The following is a 24,871-nucleotide window of genomic DNA, read 5'->3' on the forward strand; positions in this document are numbered from 1 at the left end:
AGTCTAAACAGGGGCTGTTCATAGAGAGAAGCTTGCTACAGCATTACCCTCTATAGAACCAGATGCCCTACCATGTGCCTGTTTACCATTCATCTATCTATCTATCCATCATCTGTTTGTCTGCCTGTCCATCCATCCATCCATCCATCCATCCATCCATCCATCCATCCATCTGCCCATCTGCCTGTCCATCTGTCCATCAGTCCATCCATTCATCCTTCTGTCTTTACCAACTAGGTGTTGTATATCAGGTCTATTTTGAGTCCTGGGTCTGTATCCACTAACAGACACATTTGCTACAGCACATCCATGGTAATTACTGTCCAGTATAGCACTAAGCCAGAAAGGAACTGGGGGCAGATTTCAGAGGACCCTAAAATCTACACTGAGTTTATCTTTCTGAGGAAAACGGACGGAACTAAATGGACACCATGGTGGGGCAGGTGGTCCCTCATGACCCCTATTTCCTGCAGCTCTCCCAGGCTCCCTTGTGACCTTGCACCAGATAAGTCTCAGTAAAATACATCTCAAGTCATAGGGCCCACTGTCAGTATTGATAAATGACACTTGCTATCATTGAAAATTGAAACGGTCTTCGCAGGCTCTTATGCTGCATGCTTGGCCCTCATCTGATGATGCTACTTTGGGATGTTCTAGAAACTTTGAGAGCTGGAGGCAGCAGGTCACTGCCACGGTTTCAGTGTTAAGTGTCTGCCGTAGGCACAGGGGTTGGAATCCTGTGCCCCTAGCTAGTGGTGCTGTTTGAGCAGGCTGTGGGGCCTCTAAGAGGTAGAACTTTAATGGAAGTATTGTATCATTGGGTGTGGGTCCTGAGGGTTTATAGCTTGCCCCCACTTCCTGTTCAGGCTTTCTGACTGTGGTACTTTGTCACAGCAACCAGGCAAGTAATCAATGCTGCCACTGTGGACACACCCTGTGAGCACCGTGTCCCTGTCCCCTCCTGGCTCTTGCTGTTTCTCAGCCATCATGAGGTAAAGACCCTCTTCTACCACATACTCCGACCATCATGATGGTGTGCCCTAAACAATCCTGGAAAGAATCTTCTGAAACTGTGATCTGACATGAATCTTTCCTTCTTGAACTCATTCTCTCATTATTCTGGTTAGAGCTACACAAAAATACCCAGCACAACAGAGTTTAGTATCTCAAGGCTAAACAAGGGGAGGGTGTAATTTTTTAATTATTTGCTCACCAAGAGGAGAGGCACCAAAGACAAGAAGGGAAGGGCAAGGAAGAGGAAATGAGTCCACAACATGAGGATTCTGAAGTTAGGTGCTTGGGAGCAGCCCCCCTCCCTCTCAGTGCTGAGCGGCTACAATGGAACAGTCAAACCCTCCCTCCACCCACACCAAACCCTTTCCCCCATATTTACCAATGGAACAGTCGTGTCCAGTCCAGCTTGGGTCACAGTTGCAGAGCCCGGTGTCTGGGAGGAAGGTTCCATGGCCTGAGCATTGGTCCAAGCACGTGGCCCTGGGTGACTCGCAGTTGGTGCCTCCCCATCCTACAGAGCAGTGGCACTCGCCTCTCACACAGACACCCCTGCTGGAGCATGTGGGGTCCATGCAGTCCACTGTGACAGGGAAGGAAGATGGCGCAGTGAGTACTGGGACAGCAGACTGAGGCTCTTGGGAAGGACAACACTGTTAAAGTGATCTGTCCACTTTGGGGGGGGGGTTTCAGTAGAGAACAAGCCTTGAGTGAGTGGTGGACCTGAGTTCCTAGTTCTCCAAGACCGTTTCCTTACCTGAAAAATGTGGCTACAAGTCCCTGCCACTTGGCTGGTGAGGTGAACTGAGTATAAATGTCCACCAGGCATTAGCATGGCACCCGGAGCCTACCATGTTTGCAAAAACTGCATTGACGGAGGAGTTGCAATGACGGAGGAGTCTCAGATGGGGAAACTGGGGCTCAGAAGGTCATACAGATAAATTCTACCAGAAAAAAATTTTCCTTTAATGTGTATGTGTGTATGCACCCAATCGTGCACATGTGTGTATTTGTGTGTGTGTGTATATACATGCCTACGAGGAGCAAGATGTTGGGTGTCTTCCTGTACTGTTTTCTGCCTTACTGTACTAGGATAGGATCCTTTGTTAAATGGAAGCCCTGAGCTTTCTAATTCTGAAACAGACTCGGTCAACAATCCCTGTCTATCAGATTGCTGTAAGAGCCACCAGTGACAGTGAGGGTCAGAAGAGACTATATGAACTATAGTATCGCAGAATTTTTACATCCTCTCAGGACTTTGAGTAGTGAGGCTTATGCAAACTACAGGTTTGTCTATAATTCAAATGTACTTACTAATTTCATTTATAATCCAGAATATTTGACTTTTATACCCAGACTTGGAAACCTGATCTAGGTATAAAAGAGTCACAGGCACAATAGGGCTGAGACTTTACAAAAGGGAGCATTCTAGGATATTTGTTTTGAGGACCAAACTGTGGAGATGGCTCTTTTGTCATCTCATTTGTAAAAGTAATTGTACTTGGCCATCTCAGTGGTAAGTAAGAAGGCCAAGGGGCAAGGAGTAACTAGCTGCTAAAATCACAGTAATGACAGTAGCAAACGTTGTCATTCATTTAGAAGCTTGTCTGTGCTACACTTTGGTATTAAGCATTTTATGTAGCTCTAATTAATCTATTATTTCCATTAAATAATTTTTCCAAGGCAGCACAGAAGGAATTTACATTTCAGCCGCTCACACCTGTCTAGATTGCTTGCTATTTCCTCTTATAATCTGACTGGTTCAAAAATACATTTGAGCATATATGCTTGCATAAACACATGAAGTGGCTTAAAAATAGAAACCAAATCAAAACAGGGAAAGAAACAGGAGAATGTGGGGAATTAATAAAGCCCAGCGAAGGCAAATGACTCTTCTCTCATGGTCTCCAGGCACCGTTTAGCAACGGCTAAAGCATGACCTGCTGAAGTTCAGGTAATTAAAAATAATAAAGACAACAGCAGTGATAAATTCTTGTGACGGGCTTCAGATCCCGGAACCACAGAAGGATTATTCCAGCCCATTAGGGTACTATGGTAATTCCCTTGGTCCAAAGAGCTTTCCAACTTGACAGGAAATGCAGTGATTCCCACCCAGAGACCCAGGAGAGCATTCCCCATCCTGTCAGTGTCTGGCCCCAGCTTTGGGTTGACCCTGCTTCTGAAGACCCCAGGGTGCCCTCAGTGTGGTTCCTGTACATAGTTAATGCTTGTTTACAGGCTGGGAGGGCATTAGTTTTAGTGAAATGTACTTGTCATCGCAGGCCTGTCCTTCCACACACAGAGGAACCCAGGAACCAGTAAAGGAAAGCCCTCAGTCTCAGGAGGATAAAGACTAAGATGAGCTAAGGAGAGGTCATCTCTTTTTAAGACACCTGGTCTTCGTGTTTCCAGGTGACCTGACAAGCATCGGGGAGCTCACAGAGTTCCGCATGACAGGGACAAGGTAGCTCCTGGCACCAGGCTAGACTTGACAAACTTACTGAGTGCCATTGGCCCTGAGCCCTGATCCTCAGCTGAGGGCTGTTATCTGTGTTATCTTTTGGTTGTATTCTGCCAAAGAGGCTTTGAGTGGCCTGGGTCTGCCTCCTTCTGGGCCTGTGGGTGACAGGAGTTCCAAGAAAGGATAAAGCTGTCTTCTTCCCTCATGCTGAGACAGCCTCATGAAAGTGGGTTATCTCCTGGGGAGCTATGCGTAATGCGGGAAGTACCAGCATGCCTGGGAGGGAGGAGGTGACTGGGAGGTGGGCTAGCTTGGGTTAGATTCTTTCTAGAAGGCATGCCAGACAGTCCCCCTTTTCTCTTTCACAGAGCCACAATTCCTTGCAGACGCTTAACTCACTAATGAATGGTGATGCCCACATGGCCAGGCTGCGAACACAGGCTCGCCCCAGTCCTACCCCCAAATGCTCCATGCTTCAGTGACCACACAAGCCATTAGATGCCCTTCAGGACTGAGAAGGCAGTGTCTCACTTTTCACTACCAAAAGATCTAAGTTTGTACTCTTCTGCCCCTCCCCCAGCCCCTGCGAGCCTCCCGCCCTGGCCTCCTTTCAGGCTTCAAAAAATATGGAGCCATAAACTTCAGAAGGAAGAGGGAGAAAAAAAAGTAAGCTTGTTAGCTGATGTTTTATAAACGGGAAACCTGTTAGCAGCGGAGCCCAGGGAGGAGGGTGAGGAGGAGGGAGGCCCTCCAAAACATTATTATAAACATGAGACTGTACAAACACATTTTAGCAGAGAAAGAGAAATAATAAAAGAAATCAGTCCCAGATGGCCTTCTTCAGAAGGGAGAGCAGGAGGAAAAACATTTCATTTCAAATAGATAACGTAAATCAAAGTTCTAAACGTTACCTTTTTTTTCTCTTTGAAAAATATCCCACAGCCCTAGGGCACTGTCCAGTGTCCTTCTGTCTGGAGAATAGTACCACATGGACATGGCTCAGGTGAAACAGCCCACTGTTCTAACAGGAATCTCTATTAGAGCCTTCTGTGCAGGGGCTTCATCACGAGTGATTAAAAGAAAGGGAAGCAAGGAAGATCCTCAAGCTCTGGATAGGAAAAGCCAGATCCTTGTGTTCTTCAGGCCGCCATCTTCCCTCAACAGCTACTGTCCCCCCCAAAGCTAAGGGCACTCACTGGCTCACTGGAGGGCTATATGTAACAGAGACAGGAAGTGCTTTCAGACACTGATCCCGCCTGGATTCTTACTTTAGGCCTGTTAACATTCTCTCTTTTAGGAGAAAATGGTGCTGTAAATGAAGGCTCTCTGTTACATACTAAATGGGTTTAGAAGACTAGCCTTCCTAGGGACGTCTCTGTCCCACTGGGGAAGGAGCCAGGGTGCTGGCTGGTAGAAAATAGGAGGTGATAGCAAGTGTATGCATTGCCCATCACCTGCAACTGGTAAAGCCCACCCATTTCCAAACCCTGAATGAAGGAGGGTGAAGCTTGACCATCCCCAGAATAACGCTACTGATGTAAGAGCAACATTTATGGAGCATTTACTAGGTGTCAGCCACTGAGCTAAGTGCCTGATACGGGCTATTTAGTTCAGCCCTCACAGTGGCCCCCTGGGGAAGGTAGCCTGGCTTTATGGAGGAGACTGAGCTAGGACTCAGAGCTATATCTGATTTCAAAACAGGAATCTTTGAAAGCCATCCCATAGAGTAGGCTGGCCTCAACCTCAGAGGCAGCCTGGATGAATCTCACCTTCCTCGCAGCTCTCGCCTTTGTAGCCAGGGTTACAGATGCAGGTGCCCATGATGCAGGTGCCATGGCTGCTGCAGGCCACGTCGATGCACTGGTTAGTAGGCACGTCACACTCGGCACCCTTCCAGCCACTGTGGCACAGGCACCTGCCCTTCATGTACTGGCCGTTCCCACTGCACAGCACGGGACAGGATGCTGAAGAGACAGTACCAAATGCCTGGGTGAATCACTTCCCAGCACCCTGCCATTGGCCTCTGCTCTCTTCTCCCCTCTGCTTGGCCGGTCGCATCAACTGATTGGCGGTACACACCCCTGTGTACCCATCACCCACTTCCCCTATGCTGCTTCATTTCTCTGGAGTTGGAAGAGAGGATGTGTGACGCGGGGCCAGGGGCTGGCACTGGGTGCTACAGGTTTCTCCGGCCTCCTCCGTTTCAGATGGAGCATCCTAGCTGCCAGGAGCTTCAGAGAGGAAGCTGCCATCTGTTTCTCATTATCAATAGAAAAGACAGTATCTGGGGTTCCTGGCTGCCTGCGTTGCCTCTCCAGCACTCTCCTGATAGCCCTCTGTTGTCAACCCTCCCCCAAATCCCCATCCTTAACCCCCCCCCCCCCCTCTGCAACACCACACTAACTGTTGTCTTTAACCCTGGCATGGCTCTGCTTCCTTTGTCTTTCAGGTCCCCATTCCAGCCTCTTACATCACAATCCTTCAACAAAAAGAGCTGAGCCCAACTTAGCTCTTTGAAGTATCTTTCTGTTCTGCCTCTTAGCATCAGGGTTTTGTGATCCTCTCTATGAAGGATACTATCTAAAAATAAGCTATATCGCACCATGGTTCGAGCGCTCACCTGTCTCACTGAGATACAATAAGGCTATTTTATACATGACTCTTAACCTGAAGTGCGTGCATCTGAGATGAGATGGTAATTCTCCTTAGAAGGAATGACTTGGCTCTCTCTGCACTACCTTTGCTGGGCCCCACCTGGCATCTTTTCTTTTTAGAGTACTCAGCAGGCAATCACTATGCTACCCAGGGCTGCCAGCAGTCTCAAGGCAAGCCTATTTCATAATAGCTAAAGTAGTCAGAGTCCCCAGCGCTACACCCTGGGTAGGATTTGTAGGGCACTATTCCCTTGACCTTGGAAATCATTTCTGACTTCTGTTCTTGAATTCCACAAGCCTTAGACTCCGGTCCTGCCCCATCTCCTCTCCACCTTTCTGAGTGGATCTCCCTCCTGCCTAACCGAGACAGCCATACTTAACCTTGCTGCCTCTACTTCAGGTATCCTAATGCTGCTTTGTAACAGTTGGTTTAGTCTCTCAGAATGGCCTGAGAGCCCCAGGCTCGGTCAGTGGGATAAGCCCAGTATGTAACAGGACAAAACTCCTAAATGGACACAAAGCCGGAGGCTTCTGGGTAGACAGATGGAGGAACCCAGACAAGAGTCCATTTTGGGTTTCCTGTGGCGAACACCAAATTCTCAGGACCACAGATCTCAGGAAGTTTCCCTCTTCATGTTTCTAGAACAAAAATGAAGGCCGGAAGTGCAGAGTAGGTCTCAGGTAGCCTTTAGGTTATCTGAGAATTTGTTGCTGTCTTTAGCAGTATTTATGGTACATGTGAGAGGAGATGACAGGCCTCCAGATCCATCTGCTGGTGTCTTAGCTGAGGTTCTGCCTGTGTTGTGCACGAGTGGAGGGGCTCCCTAAGCTTCCTATCCACAGGCCAGAGAGGAGAGGCATAGAGGGTGCTTGACAAAGGCTGATGGTCCCTTTAAAGAGGGAATCAACTTCTCAAAGGGTCCCTCACTGCCACCCTCAGTACCATAGGAAGGAACACGGTACTTCCAGTCTTGACCTGTCCATAGCTAGATAACAAAGACTGACAGCACTTGGCTTTACCTGCCAACTGCCTTTGACAGGCCACTGGAGAATAACTCTTGTGGTACTTCCTGGGTACATGAGGAGGCAGCTTGAGTCCTCAGTTCCCTTTGAGAAGTGCACTCCAGCTAGCCATAGGGTCTGGGAAGCAGTTACCGTTACCACTATGTTCATGTGAATGCTTACCTCGGCCACAGTCAGGGCCCAGAAAACCCAGGAAGCAGTGGCAGGTCCCGGAAATGCAGTCACCGTTACCATAGCAGTTGCTGGGGCAGTTATCCACTGATTCTGGAAGAGAAGAGAGGGAGAGCTGCACCAGGAGATGGCTTTATGCTACAAAGCCAAACAGGCACACAAACATTTTTTTTTTTGAGACAGGACTTGAGCAGTCCAGGGTCACTTTGAATTTGAATTTGCTATGTAGTGGAAGATAACTTAGAAGTTTGGATCCTCCCGTCTCAACCTATTTCATGCAGTGCTGAGGATAGAACCCAGGGCTTTGTGCATGGTGGGCATGCACTCTGTCTAACGAGTCACATTGTCAGCCTCTGAGCATTAATAAATCAAATGCATCTTCTTTGTGTATGTGTTAATGCCGCAGAGAAACACAGTTGGGAGGGAGCAAGCAGTATGACCTGTGACCTGTTATCTTTGCTTCGCCCCAGCTCTACCTTCCTTGTATCCATCCAGGCCCCGCCCTCCCTAGCTGGGTCTTCTATGGCAGTCTGTGGGTGGTCATTTAGCATTCTCCACTCTGATTTATTCGCCCGACAACCTGATTGATCTCTGTGGGGTGAACCTGATGCTGCTACTCTGCTAATAAAAGCTCTTCAATAGTCCTCACCAGCTGCATGAGAAACCCATCCTCTGTCGAGAGGCATGTACACCTTTCCCTCCTCTTCCCACTCAGCCCCATGCCCAGGCATCAAGATGGACTGTTACTTCCTCTGACTCCCTGAGTTCCATGTAGTTCCATAAACCTATCTGATGTCACTGTTACTAAATCTGACAAGTATATGTATGACTGTTCCCATTTCATTAGAAAGAAAAAGCAGCCAAGGAAGATAAAAAAAAAAATTGCAGGAGGTCACGGTTATTAGTCACAGAGGCAGGATATGAACACAGGATTTGAACTTTTGGACTCCAAGCTTAGCATCCTTCCATGATGCCATAGTATTTAAGGCCCTGCAGGAACTCATACCACAGTAGAAGCCAGGGGTCTGAAGCAATATCCTGGGGGAGTGGGGCAGGGGATCGAAGGAAGGGCAGAGAATTCTAGAACTTTCAGAGGCTAAAAGGTTCCAAGACACCATCAAGCTCAATGTTCTCACTTAACAGAAAGGAAACTGAGAGGATGGGCATCGGCTTTCCCAAGGTCGCAGAGTGAGCTGGGAGAGTAAGAGTTAATGGGGAGGGAGGAGACGATTGGGAGTGTAAAAAGAACTAAGGAGTCAAGTTGCTGTAGCTCACAGGGATCCTTCACGAGTCCAAGACTGGGGGATGAGGAGATGGCTCAATGGTTAAGAGCATGTAGTAGCTTGTGGGGGACTACTGTTTGGTTCCTAGGACTCACAAGCTCACAACTCTCTGTTGCTGTGGCTCCAGAGGATCTGATGCCCTCTTCTGGTCTCCATAGGTACTGCACTCATATGTACATACCCTCTGCATATATTATTAAAAATATTCTCAAAACGAAAAAGTATCTATGAAAGAGACATTGCCATTTCAGACCTATGCTGAGCTGAGTGAACAAGATAAGTGACTTGTCACCTGGTCAGCATCATGGCAAAGAGAAAAAGTTCTCCCTGAAGATAAGGAGACATGTATTAGAGTCCATTTTTCCAGTACCATGCTGTGTGACCCAAACCAACTTTCTTCCCCTTTCTGAACTCTGCTTTTCTGCTCTATATGATGAAGGCAATGGCATAGGTGACTCCCTGGGACTGCTTCCTGTTCTAAAATAGCAGGAATTACAGTGAGATCAGTTGGATTGTGTGGGCATAAAAAACAGAAATGCAGTAGAGTGCTCCAGGGTGTACAGTGGCAACGGCTGGGCCAGAGGGCTTGAGTAATAGCCTGGGACACAGAAGAGGAACAGGAGGTATCGATATAAAAAGCTTCCTCAGGGCTGGAGAGATGGCTCAGAGGTTAGGAGCACGCACTCTTCTCACAGAAGTCCCGGTTTGGGGTCTTAGTCCATGAGGCCTGTTCTCTGGGCCTTGCAGGAACTCATCTTAGAGCAGAAGTCAGAGGCTGAGAAAGGCAGGTTTCTGGGACAGCAGGGTCATCAGGAGGCAGCAAAGGAGCCAATGGGAGGGGAGAACATTCTAGAACTGTCTGAAGAAACACCACTTCAACATGTGGCCTCCCTCCAGGGCTAAGTGATCTGTCTGAGCTGTAAGTGAGTGAGGCTTATGGGTTCTGAGCATCTCTTTTCCACAGGCGTTGCCTGGAAAAGTCTATGTCCCTAGGTATTTACATCAGTACTGGCTTCCGGAATACATTTATAAATAAACACCATTCAGGGAACATCACTCTGAATTTTGTTTTAAAACCCAAAAGTTTCAGTAAAGTTCAAGACCAGATGACTTTACCTTTAAGCTACTGTAAACTGTACAGTGGGGAGGGACGGCTCCTCCAGGCCTGGTGCAGGAGCCCAGCACAGGGAGGCAGAGGGCCTGGCTTCTGGGTCTCCTTGTGCTCTGCAATGGCTGGGGGCCATGGCCTTGAGTCCTCCCTTCCCTATCTCCTCATTCTCCCCATAGCAGGTGTCCCTGTTTACAACTTCTGTTCCTTCTTCTTGAGCTAGTTCTAAAGCCACGATCTCTGAGAAGACTTCTTGGCAGCACAAGCAGGCCAAGTCCTCATCATTATGGAAACACCATACCGTCAAATTTGAGTTTAGAAATGGACATTATTCATTTCTGTATTTACCCTGGAATCTAACGCACAGAAGGGTCTCAGCCTACTCTTGATGCTATCACTGAAAGTATTCACTCTGTGGTTTCCCAGCTCTAAAAGCTTCAGCTCAGACTTTCTCAACCGAAGGCACAGGCATTCCTCTTAATGAACACTGATTAACTGTGTTTCAGCAGATCCACTTGCCGATGACGCCCATACACTTTCTAGACTCTGATTTATGAAGTCTACAAGGCACAAACCTGCTTCTTACCTGCCAAAAGCCCTTCGTAGTAACCGAGTGAGGAAAGCATATTTTCCTGGGACACAGTATAGTGTCAGCTGCTAAATCTGACAGAAGAGAAGCCAGGGTTCTCAAGAATTTGTCCTGGGATGTTAATTTGTGGGAAGGCATAGTTTTAAGAAACAGAGAATAACTTGAAGATGGCAACGTGAACGGAAATGGAGCCATCTGGAGACTATTTGCTTCTGATAAAATGTTTGTGTGAATAGAATTTCTTCCATAGAGAGGAACTTTAGCAACTTGGGGTTGACATGAGATCCCATGAATATGAGGCTGGAGAGACAGCTCAGTGGTTAAGGTTACTTGATGCTCTTGCTGAGGACCTCAGCTGAGTTCCCAGCACACTCATGGTAAGCTAGCAACCATGTGTAACTCAGGTTCTAGGGGATCTGATGCTCTCTTCCGGCTTCTGTGAGCACTGCATGAATATAGTACACATACCCAGGCAGACAAAACGTTCACACACATTTTTTTTTTTAAATGTAGTTTAAAAAAAGATTAAGATCCCATGGATACCGAGTCTCCACTGACCACCTAGATATCTCTGTGCTAAACTCTGGGGTAGAAGAGATCGTCACAGACTCTTGAGAAGTGTGAACTTTATTCCATAAACCTGGTGTATGTTCTCAATCAGTGTTTGGCGAGTCTCTGCCCCGTGTTCCGCTCTGCTTAAAGTTCACACTCCAGCTGCTTTTGTTTAGTAGAAGGTGCACCTTCCAATCCGCCTGAGTTGGAATTAAGAATTCAACTGCCTGTGAGTAACTGATTTTCATAATTGAGTATACAGTAAGCTGGAAAATGCAGGCCTTTTCTGCCATGGCTTTTTGTTTTTCTGTTAGAGCAGTGGGCCCTAATAGGAATTATGACTCAGGAATTTGTTTTCCCTTCCATCAGTCTTAGAATGTGAAGCTTAAAGGTTTCTTTGCTTTTTCTCTGAACACGGGCTGTGAGTGGGGATGTCCTCTGGATGCTGAACACAGCATTACTGAAGACACAAAGGAGCATCTTCAGAGGGAAGAAAGGACAAAGTGTCCCCTCCCCGGCCCATAGCAAGATTTTGGAGGGAACTGGTCATTAGGATGTGGGTATTCCACTGCAGGGCTCATTCTGTCTACTGATGACTTCTTAGTGGAACTAAATCCTTGACATGGCTATGTTAAGGAGAAATAGGTCACATATGACACTGATGTCCTTTGAAGGCAGATGCTTTGGAAGTTCTCCTTGTATTTGTTACTTCCATTTCTTCTGTTTTCTGAAGCCTCCAAAGCCTCTGGGCAGTGGTGGTGCACACCTTTAATTCTAGCATGCAGGAGGCAGAGGCAGGTGGATCTCTGTGAGTTCCAGGACAGCCTGGTCTACAGAGCAAGTTCCATGACAGCCAGGGCTACACAGAGAAACCTTTTCTCAAAAAACCAAAACCAAAACCCCAAAGCTTGCTTTTCCAGGCTCGCAGAGGAAGCGATTGCCTGGAGGAGGGAGGGCAATGGGGGCAGCTCAGGAGCCTCCTGTTTCCCAGAGCCTTCATGGTGGAAGAGGAGGGGCATCTCCTCTGCCAAATCACCGCGTATAAGCACAATTTGCTTGTGATCCCAGTCTGAGCAGGCAAACCCTGTGACCCTAGGAGAACTGTGTTGGATCCTTTGCCAAGGACAAAGAAGATCTCTCTGCATCCTTAGTCCCTCTTGTCTTCGGTGATGTGTCCGAGCCTATGGTTACGACTTCCATTTTCTTCCTACTTCTGTGTCTCTCCCTAAGTTGTAAAGGTAGGTGCCAGAAACTCTTTGAGAGCTTGGCTGAGGACATGAGGTCTGCCTGTTTCCCAGACAGTGGTCCAGTCTTCTGATGACTGCTTCTAGCTGCTGTATAGGATGATGACAGCTAATGCAGTAGACAAGACTGACCCCAAGACATGATCTTAACTTTAGCTACTGAAATTTACACTTTATATTATACCTGTTATATCCCCTCTATTCTCAACAAAGACTGAGCTCAGTTTAAAATAAGCAACCAAAAGCAGACACAAAGCAGACTAATATTGATGGCAATATTAGTATTTAATTCAACCTTAAGTCCAGGTTGAGGGAGGAGTCTAAGAGAGTCTCCTCATCCTTTTAAATGAACCTATAAGCGCAAAATCATATAGTCTAACTTAATCCTTGTAGTAATTAAGAGATAGGCATAATGTTCAGTTATTTTAGAGACTTAACGGAGACTGGAAGCTAAAGTTATTAGTTCAAGTTCACATAGCTAAGAACCTGAATCTGGTAAGTGAATCATATCCTGAGAATTGCTGTATGGCCTGGGCTAAACATGGAGTTTGGAACCAGGTTGTCCCTTATGGCCTAAGTGTCTTTGGGCAAAGGCATCTCTCCAACCTTATTTGTTAAGTGGGGTTAGTAACAGCATCCACCCCAGAGAGCTATCACAGAGAATTATAAACAGGGTCATGTTGTGCATGTAAAGTGGCTTGTCCAGGACCTAGCAAAGCTAGTCTTTAGGCTTTAAGATTCACACATGTCTTCCATTTGTGAACTACAAGAGAACACTCAGTTGGTCTAATGAATCCAGATCAGGAGATGTGGGTTATTGGGGGTAAACACACACACATGCAAAACATACAGAAACTCCCCGCGGTAAAAATGAGAAAGCAAACAAGCCATGTTCCTAGTGTGCAGGGGGCAGAGTGTTGGGGTAAATTTTCTCCCGGGGAAAGCGCTGTCAAAGCAAATTAAACCTGTTGCCTCCCTGAAGCCCTGACTCTGGCACACTCATGCCAACACCTAAAAGAACTTTTCTCCTGTGCTTTCTGGATTGGTGCTGGGCAGGCGCCAGGTGCTGGAAACCAGTTCCGTGGCCTGTGAGGTGTCAGTCCCTGTAGGCGCCCCAGCTTTCTTTGCAGATGATGGAACTCAAAGGTCTTCAGTCTGCAGCCGTCTAGGTCAACACAATGACAAAAATTTGACAGAGCCCCTGACAGCCTGGGCTGGATGCCAGCTCCATGCTGGCATTTGAGCTGGGAGACCTGTTTTCAGTCAAACCCAGAAGTCTAACAAACCACTACAGAGATACTCTGAGGAGGAAAACATCCAGCAGACAGTCGTCCCTGGATTCTATGTGTCTTGGTTCATTGCTCATTATTTCTTTGCAGGAGTGGGGTGGGGTGGAGGGACAAATTCCACTAGGAAGACGGTGAGGTAAAGACAAACACCACATCTGGTTTCCCAAAGAGTATGGTGAGGGCTAAACACAAGCCAAGATGGTCAATGTCACTTGCTGTCTGACAACTAAGCAGGGACATGATGGAGAAGAGGGGGAGGAGGTCTGAAACTGAGGAAGGCATGGTGCAGTGATAAGGCTGGAGAGAGTAGGTAAGCACTCAAGAAAGGCCCTCTCCCTGCCCTCTGGGTAGTGCTCAAAATGAAGGCAGTGACAGGCAGCTCACAGCCAGACTTCACAGCATTCTCAGATCATACTTAGAGTTCAGAAGTTCGAATCCGACAGCCACACTGAAGAGACTGATAAGGTAAACTGGGGCATGCCCGTGGAGGAACAAGAAGGAAGATAAGAGGACCAGGAGCCACATTGCAAGGAAAGGATTCTTGAAGGGATTGAGAATTGGGCTCAGGCAGTATGACCTGTGTTTCAAAAACATACATTACATGAAACAGAATGGAGATTCTGTCTTGCATCCCCAGTTGTCTGACCTATTCAGTGAGTAAGGACTCTCTAGAGTCTTTGGGGTAACTAGCTTTGTAAGAGTCAGAGAAGAACATTACCTTCTTGGTTGGGTTGTGTTCTACTTACATGCAAATATCTGTTTAAATACTGAGGACTGAAGACAGGATGAGTGCATGTCACCTTTCAATCTATAGCAAATGACATCATCTTTGAAACAAAGCTGGGGTTTGCTGAATGCTCACTAGCTGAAGGACTAAATGAATGGCTTAAAGCCTGTGCTGGTTAGTTTATGCCAACTTGACACAAACTAGTCACCTGCAAAGATCGATCCTTAATTGAAGACTTGCCTTCATCAGACTGGCCTGTGGGCATGATGAAGTGTCCCCAGCTGTGGGACACTTCCTTGATTAGTGACTGACATGAGAGAGCTCAGCTCACTGTGGTTAGTTCCACCCCTGGGCAGGTGGCCCTGGACTGTCTGAGAAAGAAAGCTGAGAAGGCTACAGAAAGCAAGGCAGTAAGCAGTGTTCCTCCATGGTCTCTGATTCTGTTCCTGCCTCCGAGTTTATGTTCTGAGTTCCCGTCTTAGCTCTCCCATCAATGATGTAACCTGTATGGCCAATAAGCCCATTCCTCCCTATGATGCATTTGGTCACGGTCTTTATTATAGCAACAGAAAGAAGCTAGAGCAAGGCCATACATTTTCAATCTCTAGATATATTTAAGGGGAGGATATACTAATGACTAGTGAGGATCCTTTGAATGGGGGATTAAAGAAAAAGCCTGAAATTTAAAGTATGAACCATGGTATAAGGAACATGCTTGGATAGAACAAGAAACTTGGGCTCTCTTCCTCCTCCTGCCATCAGAGTTTTTAGTGACCTTGGCTAAGCTTCTTCCTGTCTCAGGCCCTTTCTTTTAATTTCCAGCATTTATTGAATTGGCTCAGAAAGTCTTTTCTCTGGCTTAGGAGGCGTTCTGGCGAAGGCGACAGCTGAGGTGATTTGTCAAGTCTAGCCTCTAAGACCCTGTGAGTCAAATCCAGTTGACACTACTTTGGAAACTATATATGTCAATGAAAAGTTTGAGAAAACCATCCCGGTGTTTGTAGTTTGGGGTTGGAAAGGAAGTTTGCTCCTTTCAGGGCAGCTCTACGATCCACTGGAACTCTGCACTCACTGGCTGCCTCTCCCTGAGCCTGGCCTCTGTTCCTGGGCTTGTTGGCAATGGCTTTCTCAGGTGTCACAGGCAGGCTAATCATTCTGGTTCTACAATGTTCCCTAAAGGAAATGACATGTGTACTTTCCTGTTTTGATTGAGAGCATATGCTAAAGAGGTCCTGAGAGTCAGGCCAAGTGCTGACAAGACTGACCAGGTCTACACTTTCAAGCAAAAGGGATCTGTAGGAGACATGAGTTGTCAGTGTTTAGAGAGGTCTTTCCTTCCTGGGAGCTTTCACCCACAGGTGCTTCTGGCAACCAATGCTTCATTCAAATTTCTTCCAAAGCAGCAGGCACAGGCAGGCTGCATGACATCCTCCTTCCTCCGCCTACAGTCGTCAGGCCTAAGGTCAAACATCTCATGCAAGGAGAGACCATTCACAAGCTGAACCTCACTCTGGGTCTCGGTCTACTAAGACTCAGTCTATAGTCAACTGGATCTTGCTTTTTCATAGCCAAACTACAAGAGACTGACTAGAAAGGATGGGTAACTCTAACATTTGCTGGCCTGACAAGGCAACTGTGGTTGACAACATTTAATCTTATATTTCAAAACAGCTGGTAGAAAGAACTTTGACTGCACTCAGCGTTTGTCAAAGAAATCATGAGTGTCTGGATCGACAGGTACTGATTACAATGATCTGACCATCGTTGTGTACGTGCATGGCCATGCTCCACTGCATCCCTGGTGGGAAATGACTGTATCATCTAAAACTGAGAATGTATTTTAAAGATTGGGAACTTGGTATTTGGTGGAGGGTGCAGACGTCTAAAGATATGAACGAATCGCAGCATTTGGGAGGTGGAGGCAGGAGAATCGGAAGTTCTAAGTCACCCTTGGGTACACAGTGAGTCGGAGGGTAACATGATACCCTGTCCCAAGAAAACCAAACCCAACCAACCAACCAACCAACCAACCAACCAACCAACCAACCAACCAACCAACAACAGAAAAGGAAAAATATATGGAAAGAGAGGACTCAGAAAGGCCATCATAGCTAAGGGAAACCCAGTCAGAGGGAATGTTGTTAGGCCAGCACCAGGCTGTCGCTGAGAGAAGTATATGGGTGAAGCTCTGAGAGAAAAGCCAGAAGGAGGGCAGGTGAGGCCTAAAAAGACATAAAGAAAGGCATTCTCAAGATGCCTGGTTCCTGGAGGCTCTTCAGGGCCCTCAGCCTCAGCCCACAGTACTCTTTGTGAAATGATTTCACTGCCAGCTGGTTTATCCTTGAGGTCACCTGAGTGTGCTTTTGCCCCTGGCAACTGAGAGAACTCCAGGACACACATTCGCCAGTGCCCCTTCTCAGGTTCAACATACCTGTCATTTTCAGGCTTGGAGGAAACCTGACAAGTTCAGAACCCATTTTTTTTTATAGCATTTCCACATAGAGTTTATGTTGATTCATGGGTAAGGGGTCATGTTTCCTTATGTAGGATATGCAGGCACATTCCTCATGCATAAGAAAAGGGCAGTGCACACTCTCCCATTTTATAGATGGGAGTAGGCAGAGAACTTGCTTGAATTCCAGAAGCAGAGCATCAGACTAGTATTTAACTTATATTATTCTACCCCTCCCCCCAGCCCCATGGGGTCTCCTGCACAACTGCCAATGTCGCTGTTGTTACCTCTAAACTCTACTTAGTCACAGAGTCAAGACTGTCTAAAATTCCCAGTAAATCCAGCAAGAGATAGTTTGAGTTTGATCATTTACAAGAGTTACTCTATCATTCCAGGCTCCAAATGCAGCAGGAAGCACTCACAGGTGTGTTCTATATGGACAGACATCCATGCATCCTCTAGTCAGTTGTCAGACTGATCAGATGAATGTGGCCAGGAAACCCCAAAGCCTGGTTCTTGGTCTCAGGAAGCACTCAGGTGTGTTGGATTTTTTGTTTGTTTGTTTTCCCGCTTTGAACTGTTTATTGTGGCTCACAGTTTTAGGATATATTCCATCATCAGTGGGGGAGTGAGCAAAGCAATTCAAAACATCATGCATCATGGCAGCCAGGAAGGAGAGAGGGAGAGAGGGAAGGAGGGAGGGAGAGAGAGAACCTGCAATCTGGATTTCTCCTTTTCCCTTAATTCTATCCCACCCCCACCCCACCCCCAGCTTATGGTGTGGAGCCACCTATTCAGGGCAGTCTTTCCCATTAGGAAATGCTCTTTGTAAACACCCTCCTTCTACTCTCTATATCTGAATGTTAGTTTACCCCTCAGTGACCACTCACCCAGTGCCAAATGTATGCCTGGTACAGAGGTCCTTAGGGATATCAGCCTGCTCCTATGTGAGGGCAGGGATTTCCAATCTTTGGTCTATGTCAGCCACCTCAAAGCTTGTTAATTCAAAGAGGTCCTGGCCTCTACCCCTTAAGGTTTCAATTTTATAGGTCAAAGGTCAAGAGGTAGGAGCCCAGGTGATGCTGATGCCAAAGAACTGCAAGGATGACGCTTTATACAGAGGTGTGTAAACAAGCCAGAAGTGGCAGAGGATGCAAGAGAACTGTGGCCTAGTTCCAAAGAGGAGGACCTGCTCCTCCAGGGCTGCCATGTGAGTGGCTTCCAGAATAGATTGCCTTTTGAAATGCTAAGCAGCTCGAAGGGGGCCAAGAGCTAGATCCAGAATTTTTTTTTCTTGGTGCTCCCACGCAATGACCTGGTAATCATTCTGCCAACTTCATGTCAAGCCCATCTTTGGGACAAATTACTTAAGAAATCATCTTTTTAAAAGCTCGACTCAGCTGCTGGCTAGAGATTTCCATCTAATGAGCATCACTTTGTGCTGAATTATTCCAGGACCAGTAACGCAGAAACAGACTCGGAGGTGTGTGTGTGTGTGTGTGTGTGTGTGTGTGTGTGTGTGTGTGTGTGTGTGCTAGTTATTCTCCAATCATTTATCTACGTTAGTCACTAAGCCACTCTCTGCTGTTTATGGCTCACACAGAAAACCACGTCTCCCTCTTCCCTGAGGTCAGTAGAGTTATATTGGAAGATTCATGTAACTAAGCAAGAGTGACTTACTTATACGGCATAGGATAAAAAACCCACCTTTGCTTGGGTGGCTCTGGGAATGCCTCAGTGGGAAAAAGTGCTTGCTGGGCAAGCCTGATGCTCTGAGTTCAGGTCCCCACATACAAGTCAGACATACAGGCACAAGTGTCTGTAAATCCCATGATGTTCCACTGGGGAAGTGGGAGGCAAAGACAAGAGGATCTCAAGAAGCTCTGGGACCAGATAGTTTGGCTTGAGCAAGGAGATCTTGTCTCCATCAAGGAGGGAAGGCAAAACCAACATTCTTACCTCCTCTTAAGTGTTAACAGGAACACATGCATACACACAACAAAAATCTCCCCAAGACTAACCAACTGAATCCCTTACTTAAGAAGTAGGGCTGCCTACTACCTCTGCATTACCTCTGGCCCAGACCCCTGCATCAGTGTTCTGCCTGACCTTTGCTCTCTAGCCCCCTCTCCACTTTCACTCAGCCCTGCTGAGGCAGGCAGAGCTGTCAGTCTGGAGTTGAGTCTCTTTCTCACCATCTGGAGCAGGCATCACCAATGGGACCCCTATGGATGCATTGGTTTGTACAACATTTTTTAAAATTTGAATTAGATGCCAGGATTTTCAACAAGGAGATTTCTGAGGAGAAATCTTAATGCTGGCTTTTGTTTTAAAACTAGAAGCAGTGATACAGTAGCAGTTTGCTTGCATTTATGGGAGGTCCAGGCCCCATGGTCAACCATGAGCAACTCTGAAGTTTCCCTGTCTTGTGTCACCTACCTGGTCCCAAGGGTTCTGAAAGGCCACGGGACCAGTGCCCTCTCACAGCTGCCTGCTTGGGTGCCACAATCACATACCATCTGTCCTATTATTCACTTAGCATTTCTTTGAATTGTTGATTTTCTGAAGCAAATTTATTTAAAACAGAAAATTTAATATCGCTGTGGAACAATGACTCGCTATCCCTAATTACAGCTTTGCCAGCTCAGTGGAATAAACCGTGCTTTCGGAACCAGCCTGCAGTCTAACAGGATCTCGAGAGCTACATTTTAGGAAACATGAGGCAGAGCAAGGCCCACCGCCCTTTCTACACAAGCTTGTTTGGGCTGGGGTCTAGCTCTGCTGTAGAGTATGCATTCAGCATGCATGAGGCCTACGTTCATTCCCCAGACCTCAAACAAAATTAACCCAAATACATCTCTTTGGCTCAGTGGTCTGCCTGGTGTACTCATCACGCTGCAGTCTAGGTATTCCCTCCAGTCCTGCCTCCTGAGGGCACTCCCCTTCTCAGCCTCCCGGGGCAGCCAACACTGATAAAAGTCCCTATCAATCCCCTCTGTGCTTGGCTTAGCTTCAGACTCAATTTATTTCTTTTTAAAGATTTATTTTGGGACTGCAAAGATGGCTCAGCAGCTGCTCTTTCAGAGGTCCTGAGTTCAATTCCCAGAACCCATGTGGTGGCTCATGACCCTCTATAAAAGGGCTGATGCCCTCTTCTGGCATGCAAGTGTACATGCAGCAGAGCACTCATACATAAAATAAAGGAACAACAACAACAAAAGATTTAAGTTTATTTACTTGTGCATGTGTCTGCGTGAGTTGAATGTCACATAGCTATGTTTGTGTGGATGTTCTCAGAGGCTAGAAGAGGGTGACAGATCCTATGACCTGGGGTCATAGCAGTGGTAAGCCACCTTAAGTGGGTGCTGGGAACTGAACCCAGGTCCTCTGGAAGAGCAGCAAATGCTCTTAACCACTAAGCCATTTCTCTAGCCCCTAGACCTAATTTATACCATGTCCCTTCCCTGAAGCTCAGATTTCCTCTAGAAAGCCTGGGCTCTCCTCGTCCCCTGATGTTAGTGTACATCATTCTCTCGCTTGTCTTATGGTTTCCACTGTGCTGTCATTTACAAGCTCTGATATTCACTCACGTGGACAACAAATCCCTGCAAAGGAAGGGGTCCACCCCCACTTCTCTACCACCCCATGATTTGTCCTGAAGCAGTACTTGTTAAATTGTAAACAACGAAGCATAATGATAATTGACATCTTCTGATGTCTTGACCTCATGGGCTAAGGCTCCTTCTGTGGGGCCTAGACTCCTTGATTCCTTGTTCACTTCTTTTTGTTTTAAAGTTTTCAGTCTGTTGACTTTCCCCCAAACTTGTGGCTTCACTGTTAGCTCTTTTCCACTGGACCTGTTATATCCAGCTAGACATGGCCCCTGCCTTTTTCTCTCAAGATAGCAGTAACTAACCATGTGGGAGGCTGTGTGATAATAAAAATTTGTGGGGCCTCACTCCCCTATTTCAGTAGGAGCTGTCAACATAGTTTCTATGAATTGTGTACTTGAATTACTTCTATCGGGACATCACATGCAAAATTGATTTTATTAGCAGGATGGTGGAATTCTCTGCCTCTGGTGGATTTTTCTTTACAATAATCATAATGTGGGTTTGTCAGTCACACAGTGATTTGAACAATCGTTCTTTCTTATTTATCACTAGGTAACACTCAGTTTAATAATTTGGATCTATGTCTACAGGCCAGGGGTCAAGTCGGATCTCTGCTCAATACCAAATGCTATTAGAGATCATGGTCATGTGGTTACAGGCTTATGTTCAGTATTTTATAGCTGCCCCAGCCACCTAGACAGCTCATTCTCTCTGCCTCAAGGCAGACAGCCCCATGGCAAATACAGTCGCTGCATGTCTCACAAGGAACTGAGAAGTAGCTGCTGCTGCTGTGGAAAAGTGCATAGAACCTTCTGGTTACTTTTGACTCTCTGACAGTAGCAGGGCTCTAAGCTGCCGTTGTAACTATACGTTGTTATAGTTCAGATACTGGTCTTGCTTCCAGAGGAAGGCTGCCTTGTTCCCTACCCAGTGACAGGCTGCTATTCTGCATGTCATGGCTGTATATTTTGTATCCAGGAAGAAGCTGAGACAGTTCTAGCTTCTGCCTTGAGTACTTTGTGTGCTTAGGTAAAGAGCAGCCTTGGGCGTTTGTTCTGCCGCTGCCTGTGGTGGGCCAGCCCTCCTTTCAGCCCTTTGTTGCCTCCACTTGTCCAAAGCACCCACTGGTCAGTGAGAGTCCCCAGTCTCTTTGCCGATTCTCTGGGCTTTCCATAACTCTTCAGGCAGAACCCTGCCTCTAGCATGATTTGGCTACTCATACAGAGAGAGTGCTCCAGTTTGAGGCTGAACTTGGCTGATGCCATCAGATGAACCTCTACTGGAATTCCAGCTCTGACTCTCACCAGAAGCTCTGATTCTGGGTTTCTCACTGCATATCTTCTAGGCAGCCATAGGGTAGAGAGGATACAGCATAGACAACCTTAAGGAGGGCTTGCTACAGCTGTGTGAGTGGTGGTACATAATGGAAACCCACGTGGATGTGCCAAGCTGGAATCTAATGGAAAGTTTATGAGCTTTAGAGCAAGACCCAGGGCTTCTAATTCCATGGTGCCACCCACATGTAGCCTTGAGCTGGTCACTTTCCTGTTCCACACCTCAGTTTTTCCAGCCTGCAAATGCGAGTAAGTGTAAAGTTCCTGGCCTTAGCATCACTCCTGGATCAGTAACTGACCCACTGTGGCTAGTGGGCCATGGACCCTTCTTTGTAGCTGACTGACCTCAGCTCTCTGTCCTTCATCAGGGCCCCCAACACACTGTGTGTGCATGCAGGTGCGTAGGCTTTATGACTACAGGGGAGAGTGAGCCTGGCTGTGGGCCTGGGAAAGCGGCAATTAATGCTCCCACACTGTCTCCACAAAGAGATGGCTTATATTTTTTAAGACACAACTGAGTCATAGGAGATCATGTTTCTTCCACCTGCAGGACACACATCACACTGTGATGGGCCCACACTACAGCTGCTCAGTTCTCTCTTCTTACAGCTATGACCTCTCAGGCACCGGCAGATATTTCATAGACACAACTTCCCCTTCCTGTGAAAGATGGCTTTCAAGGGTCTAATCCACTGGGCCTTTCTCATGAAATCTCTTACTTCCTGTCCCTACCCTTGGCGTGTGCCCTGTTACTGTTCTTCATGAATGCCTTGGTGCTGATCATGACAAGAGAAGCTTTTTTTTTTTTTTTTTTAAATAACCAGAGCTGTTCTATTTCTACAGGCAGGGTATCGGGACCAATGGCCAGGGCTATGTGCACCTAGGGGAAGCTGAGAGACAGCTGTGGCTTGCTCACTGTTTATTTAAACTGGGGGTGATTAGGAGTCATGTTGAGTTTGTGGGTATTGAAAACACAAAGAAATGGACCAGGCACTGCAGGGGACAGATTCCTCCTGCTGATAGCAGAGCCCAGAGAGACAGTATCTCTGTGTGAGTACCTGCAAGGCTTTCTGTCACTCTGCCTTCCTGGCACTGGCAGGCATTCCCAAGTACTCAAATACAGGTGCCTTAGAGTGTTCATGCTATGGTGGCTACTGCCCTGGTCATCTGGAGGTTTGCCATGCAGGCCTCTGCTTTGGTCTCATTTGGAGAGTGCCATTACTGACAGCTTTCTTCTCACACTTACTCAGGGTGCACTTTCTAAGACAAGTCAAAAGATGGCTAGAATATTTGTCTTCCCATATCTCCTGTTTGTGTTTCTGTATTTCTCTCCAGATACAAGGAGGCCAGGAAGGGCAGCCAGCTAGAAACCAGGGTCAGGAGAGACTTCCCACCGTTTAAGCTGGAGGCTGGAAGGAGCTGTTTTAGGTGAATTGAGTGCTGGCTGTCATAAGGACGTATCCTCTCTGAACAGCCTTTTGAGGTCACTCACAAGAGTGAGATCTTTTCTCCACTATCTTGGGAGTTATTGCCTCTCCTCCTTTGACGTCTCTGTCACTGGAGCGTGCTCTTCTCGCTTTATTTTGTTTTGTTTCCTCGTTCTGTCGTTTCCCTCCTTTTCCTGTTTGCTTAGTCCTTTCCTCACTTGCCGGAAGGTTTGCTCAGATGCCTGATAATCTTCTGGCCTGTTCTTATTTCGGGATGAGAACAAAAGCCTCCCTGTCAGCCACTGACTCACTGCATGATAGGGACTGTTGCATTGTGGGATAATCCCCCCCCCCCCAGGCACCATCTACAGAGGCTTTTCACTCATATAATTTATTTTTCGAATAATCTCCTTCCTTAGACAGAAGACATGTGTTTGGCTGTCAAAATCAGAGTCTAAAATCAGAGTCAAAATCAGAGTCAGCATTTAGCTTATACTTATTTCCTGTTTTCTGTGGGTGACTCTGCCCTGCCCTGCTATTCCTGCTGCCTGAGTAAGAAGCCTCCCTAATTTTTCTAAGATGCCTGAGACTCCCTGTATGTGTGAGGTAAGAAAGCTAGGAGCCTACCTGCAGTTGTCTCTGAATCATACAGTTGTGTCTTTCATCCCAGATGTGTCTCCTCTTTGCTTTTGCTGTTCCTAGTCTTCCTGCACCAGAAGTTATCTGGCCACTGTTTGACCCACCATGTGCTCAGCTCGCTCAGCTTTCTCCATGCCCCCAACTCTAACCTCTGTCTGTTTAACAAACGTCTGCTGATGTGTCGGGTAGATGGCTGTCTCCTCGTTCATCTTTGTGTGTTTACCACACAGTTGTTTGTTTCAAACCATGGCTCACATTATAGGGTTGCATTCGGCACGAGCTTCTAGCTCTTCTGTTCTCCTTCCTCATCTTTACACATGGCGTGCTTTCTGACACTTCGCTCACTGTAGTCTCCCATCCTTATTCTCTTTCCTGGCTCTCCCTCCACCTATTAGAAGTTGGGCATCCTTAAACATCTGTTTGGAGCCCCTTTCTCTACTCTCTCCACTCACCTGCCTGCTCAGCATCTGGAAATCTGAGCTCTGATGCCATGCGCTCAAAGTTAAACCTCTTCTCACCTCCATTCTGATTAGGTTAGCATCTCTTGTTAACATATCCTTAGACACCAGGCTTCCCCTCTCTGGGTCATCACCACACATTCCTGATCAAAGCTTGTCTTCCTTGGTAGACTTTGAGATCCTCCAGGGAGCAGTTCACTGGATTTCATCACAACAGGGAGTTCAACCAGAGCAGAATGTGGGACACACAGGAGGAGCACAAGGGACACACACTGAGTGACTGAATGCCGACAGTGACTGAGCAAGGACTAAAACAAGGAAGAGCACAGCATCTAGAAAACCTCTCCTTCACACGGGCACCTGATGTGACCACAGCTGTCAAAAAGCATTTTGGTTGAGAGCCTTAGCTTTTTGAACCTTAGCTGCTCCATCTATGAAATACGGACAATAATCCCAGCACCGACCTACTTGCCTGTCTTGTGAAGATTAAAACAAAAATGAAAACACGATGTCACTGTGTTCAGTAAGCCGTGTGCTCAATACAACTCGAGGGATTATCACTGTCGTGTGAGCCGAGCTGCGCAGACATTTCTAGCCTGTTTGGGGCATGGCTGACTCAGGAAGCAGAAAGGCAGGCTCAGGCTTTCTCAGCTCAGGATTCTCTGAAATAGACTCACTTTTGTAAAGCGAATCCCCACTAAGCCCTCTCAGTGTTCTGTAACAGCAGGCACGTGGGCTCTGGAGACCACCTGGGGGCTCGCCTCTCACCTCAGGCAAAGCTGGTTTAGAAAGAAGGTGTGCTTCTGGGATCTCGGCTTTACCTTAATGCAATTCA

General features: G+C 47.0%; 1 protein-coding gene across 5 annotated transcripts in view; it reads right to left on the reverse strand.

The window, feature by feature from the left end:
* Tenm4 (teneurin transmembrane protein 4) overlaps nucleotides 1-24,871 on the reverse strand; it is a 725,631-nt gene that overhangs the window by 131,625 nt on the left and 569,135 nt on the right. For all 5 annotated transcript variants that reach the window (XM_028770606.1, XM_028770607.1, XM_028770604.1 and 2 more), the window contains 3 exons: nucleotides 7,312-7,413; nucleotides 5,242-5,436; nucleotides 1,394-1,594 (listed from right to left, as the gene is read on the reverse strand). In XM_028770606.1, the coding sequence (XP_028626439.1) occupies nucleotides 1,394-1,594; nucleotides 5,242-5,436; nucleotides 7,312-7,413 (498 nt within the window). The remainder of the gene's footprint in view (nucleotides 1-1,393; nucleotides 1,595-5,241; nucleotides 5,437-7,311; nucleotides 7,414-24,871) is intronic.

Source organism: Grammomys surdaster, unplaced genomic scaffold (genome assembly GCF_004785775.1).
Source record: "Grammomys surdaster isolate TR1022 unplaced genomic scaffold, NIH_TR_1.0 203, whole genome shotgun sequence".
In the NCBI taxonomy this organism is placed as follows: Eukaryota; Metazoa; Chordata; class Mammalia; order Rodentia; family Muridae; genus Grammomys; species Grammomys surdaster.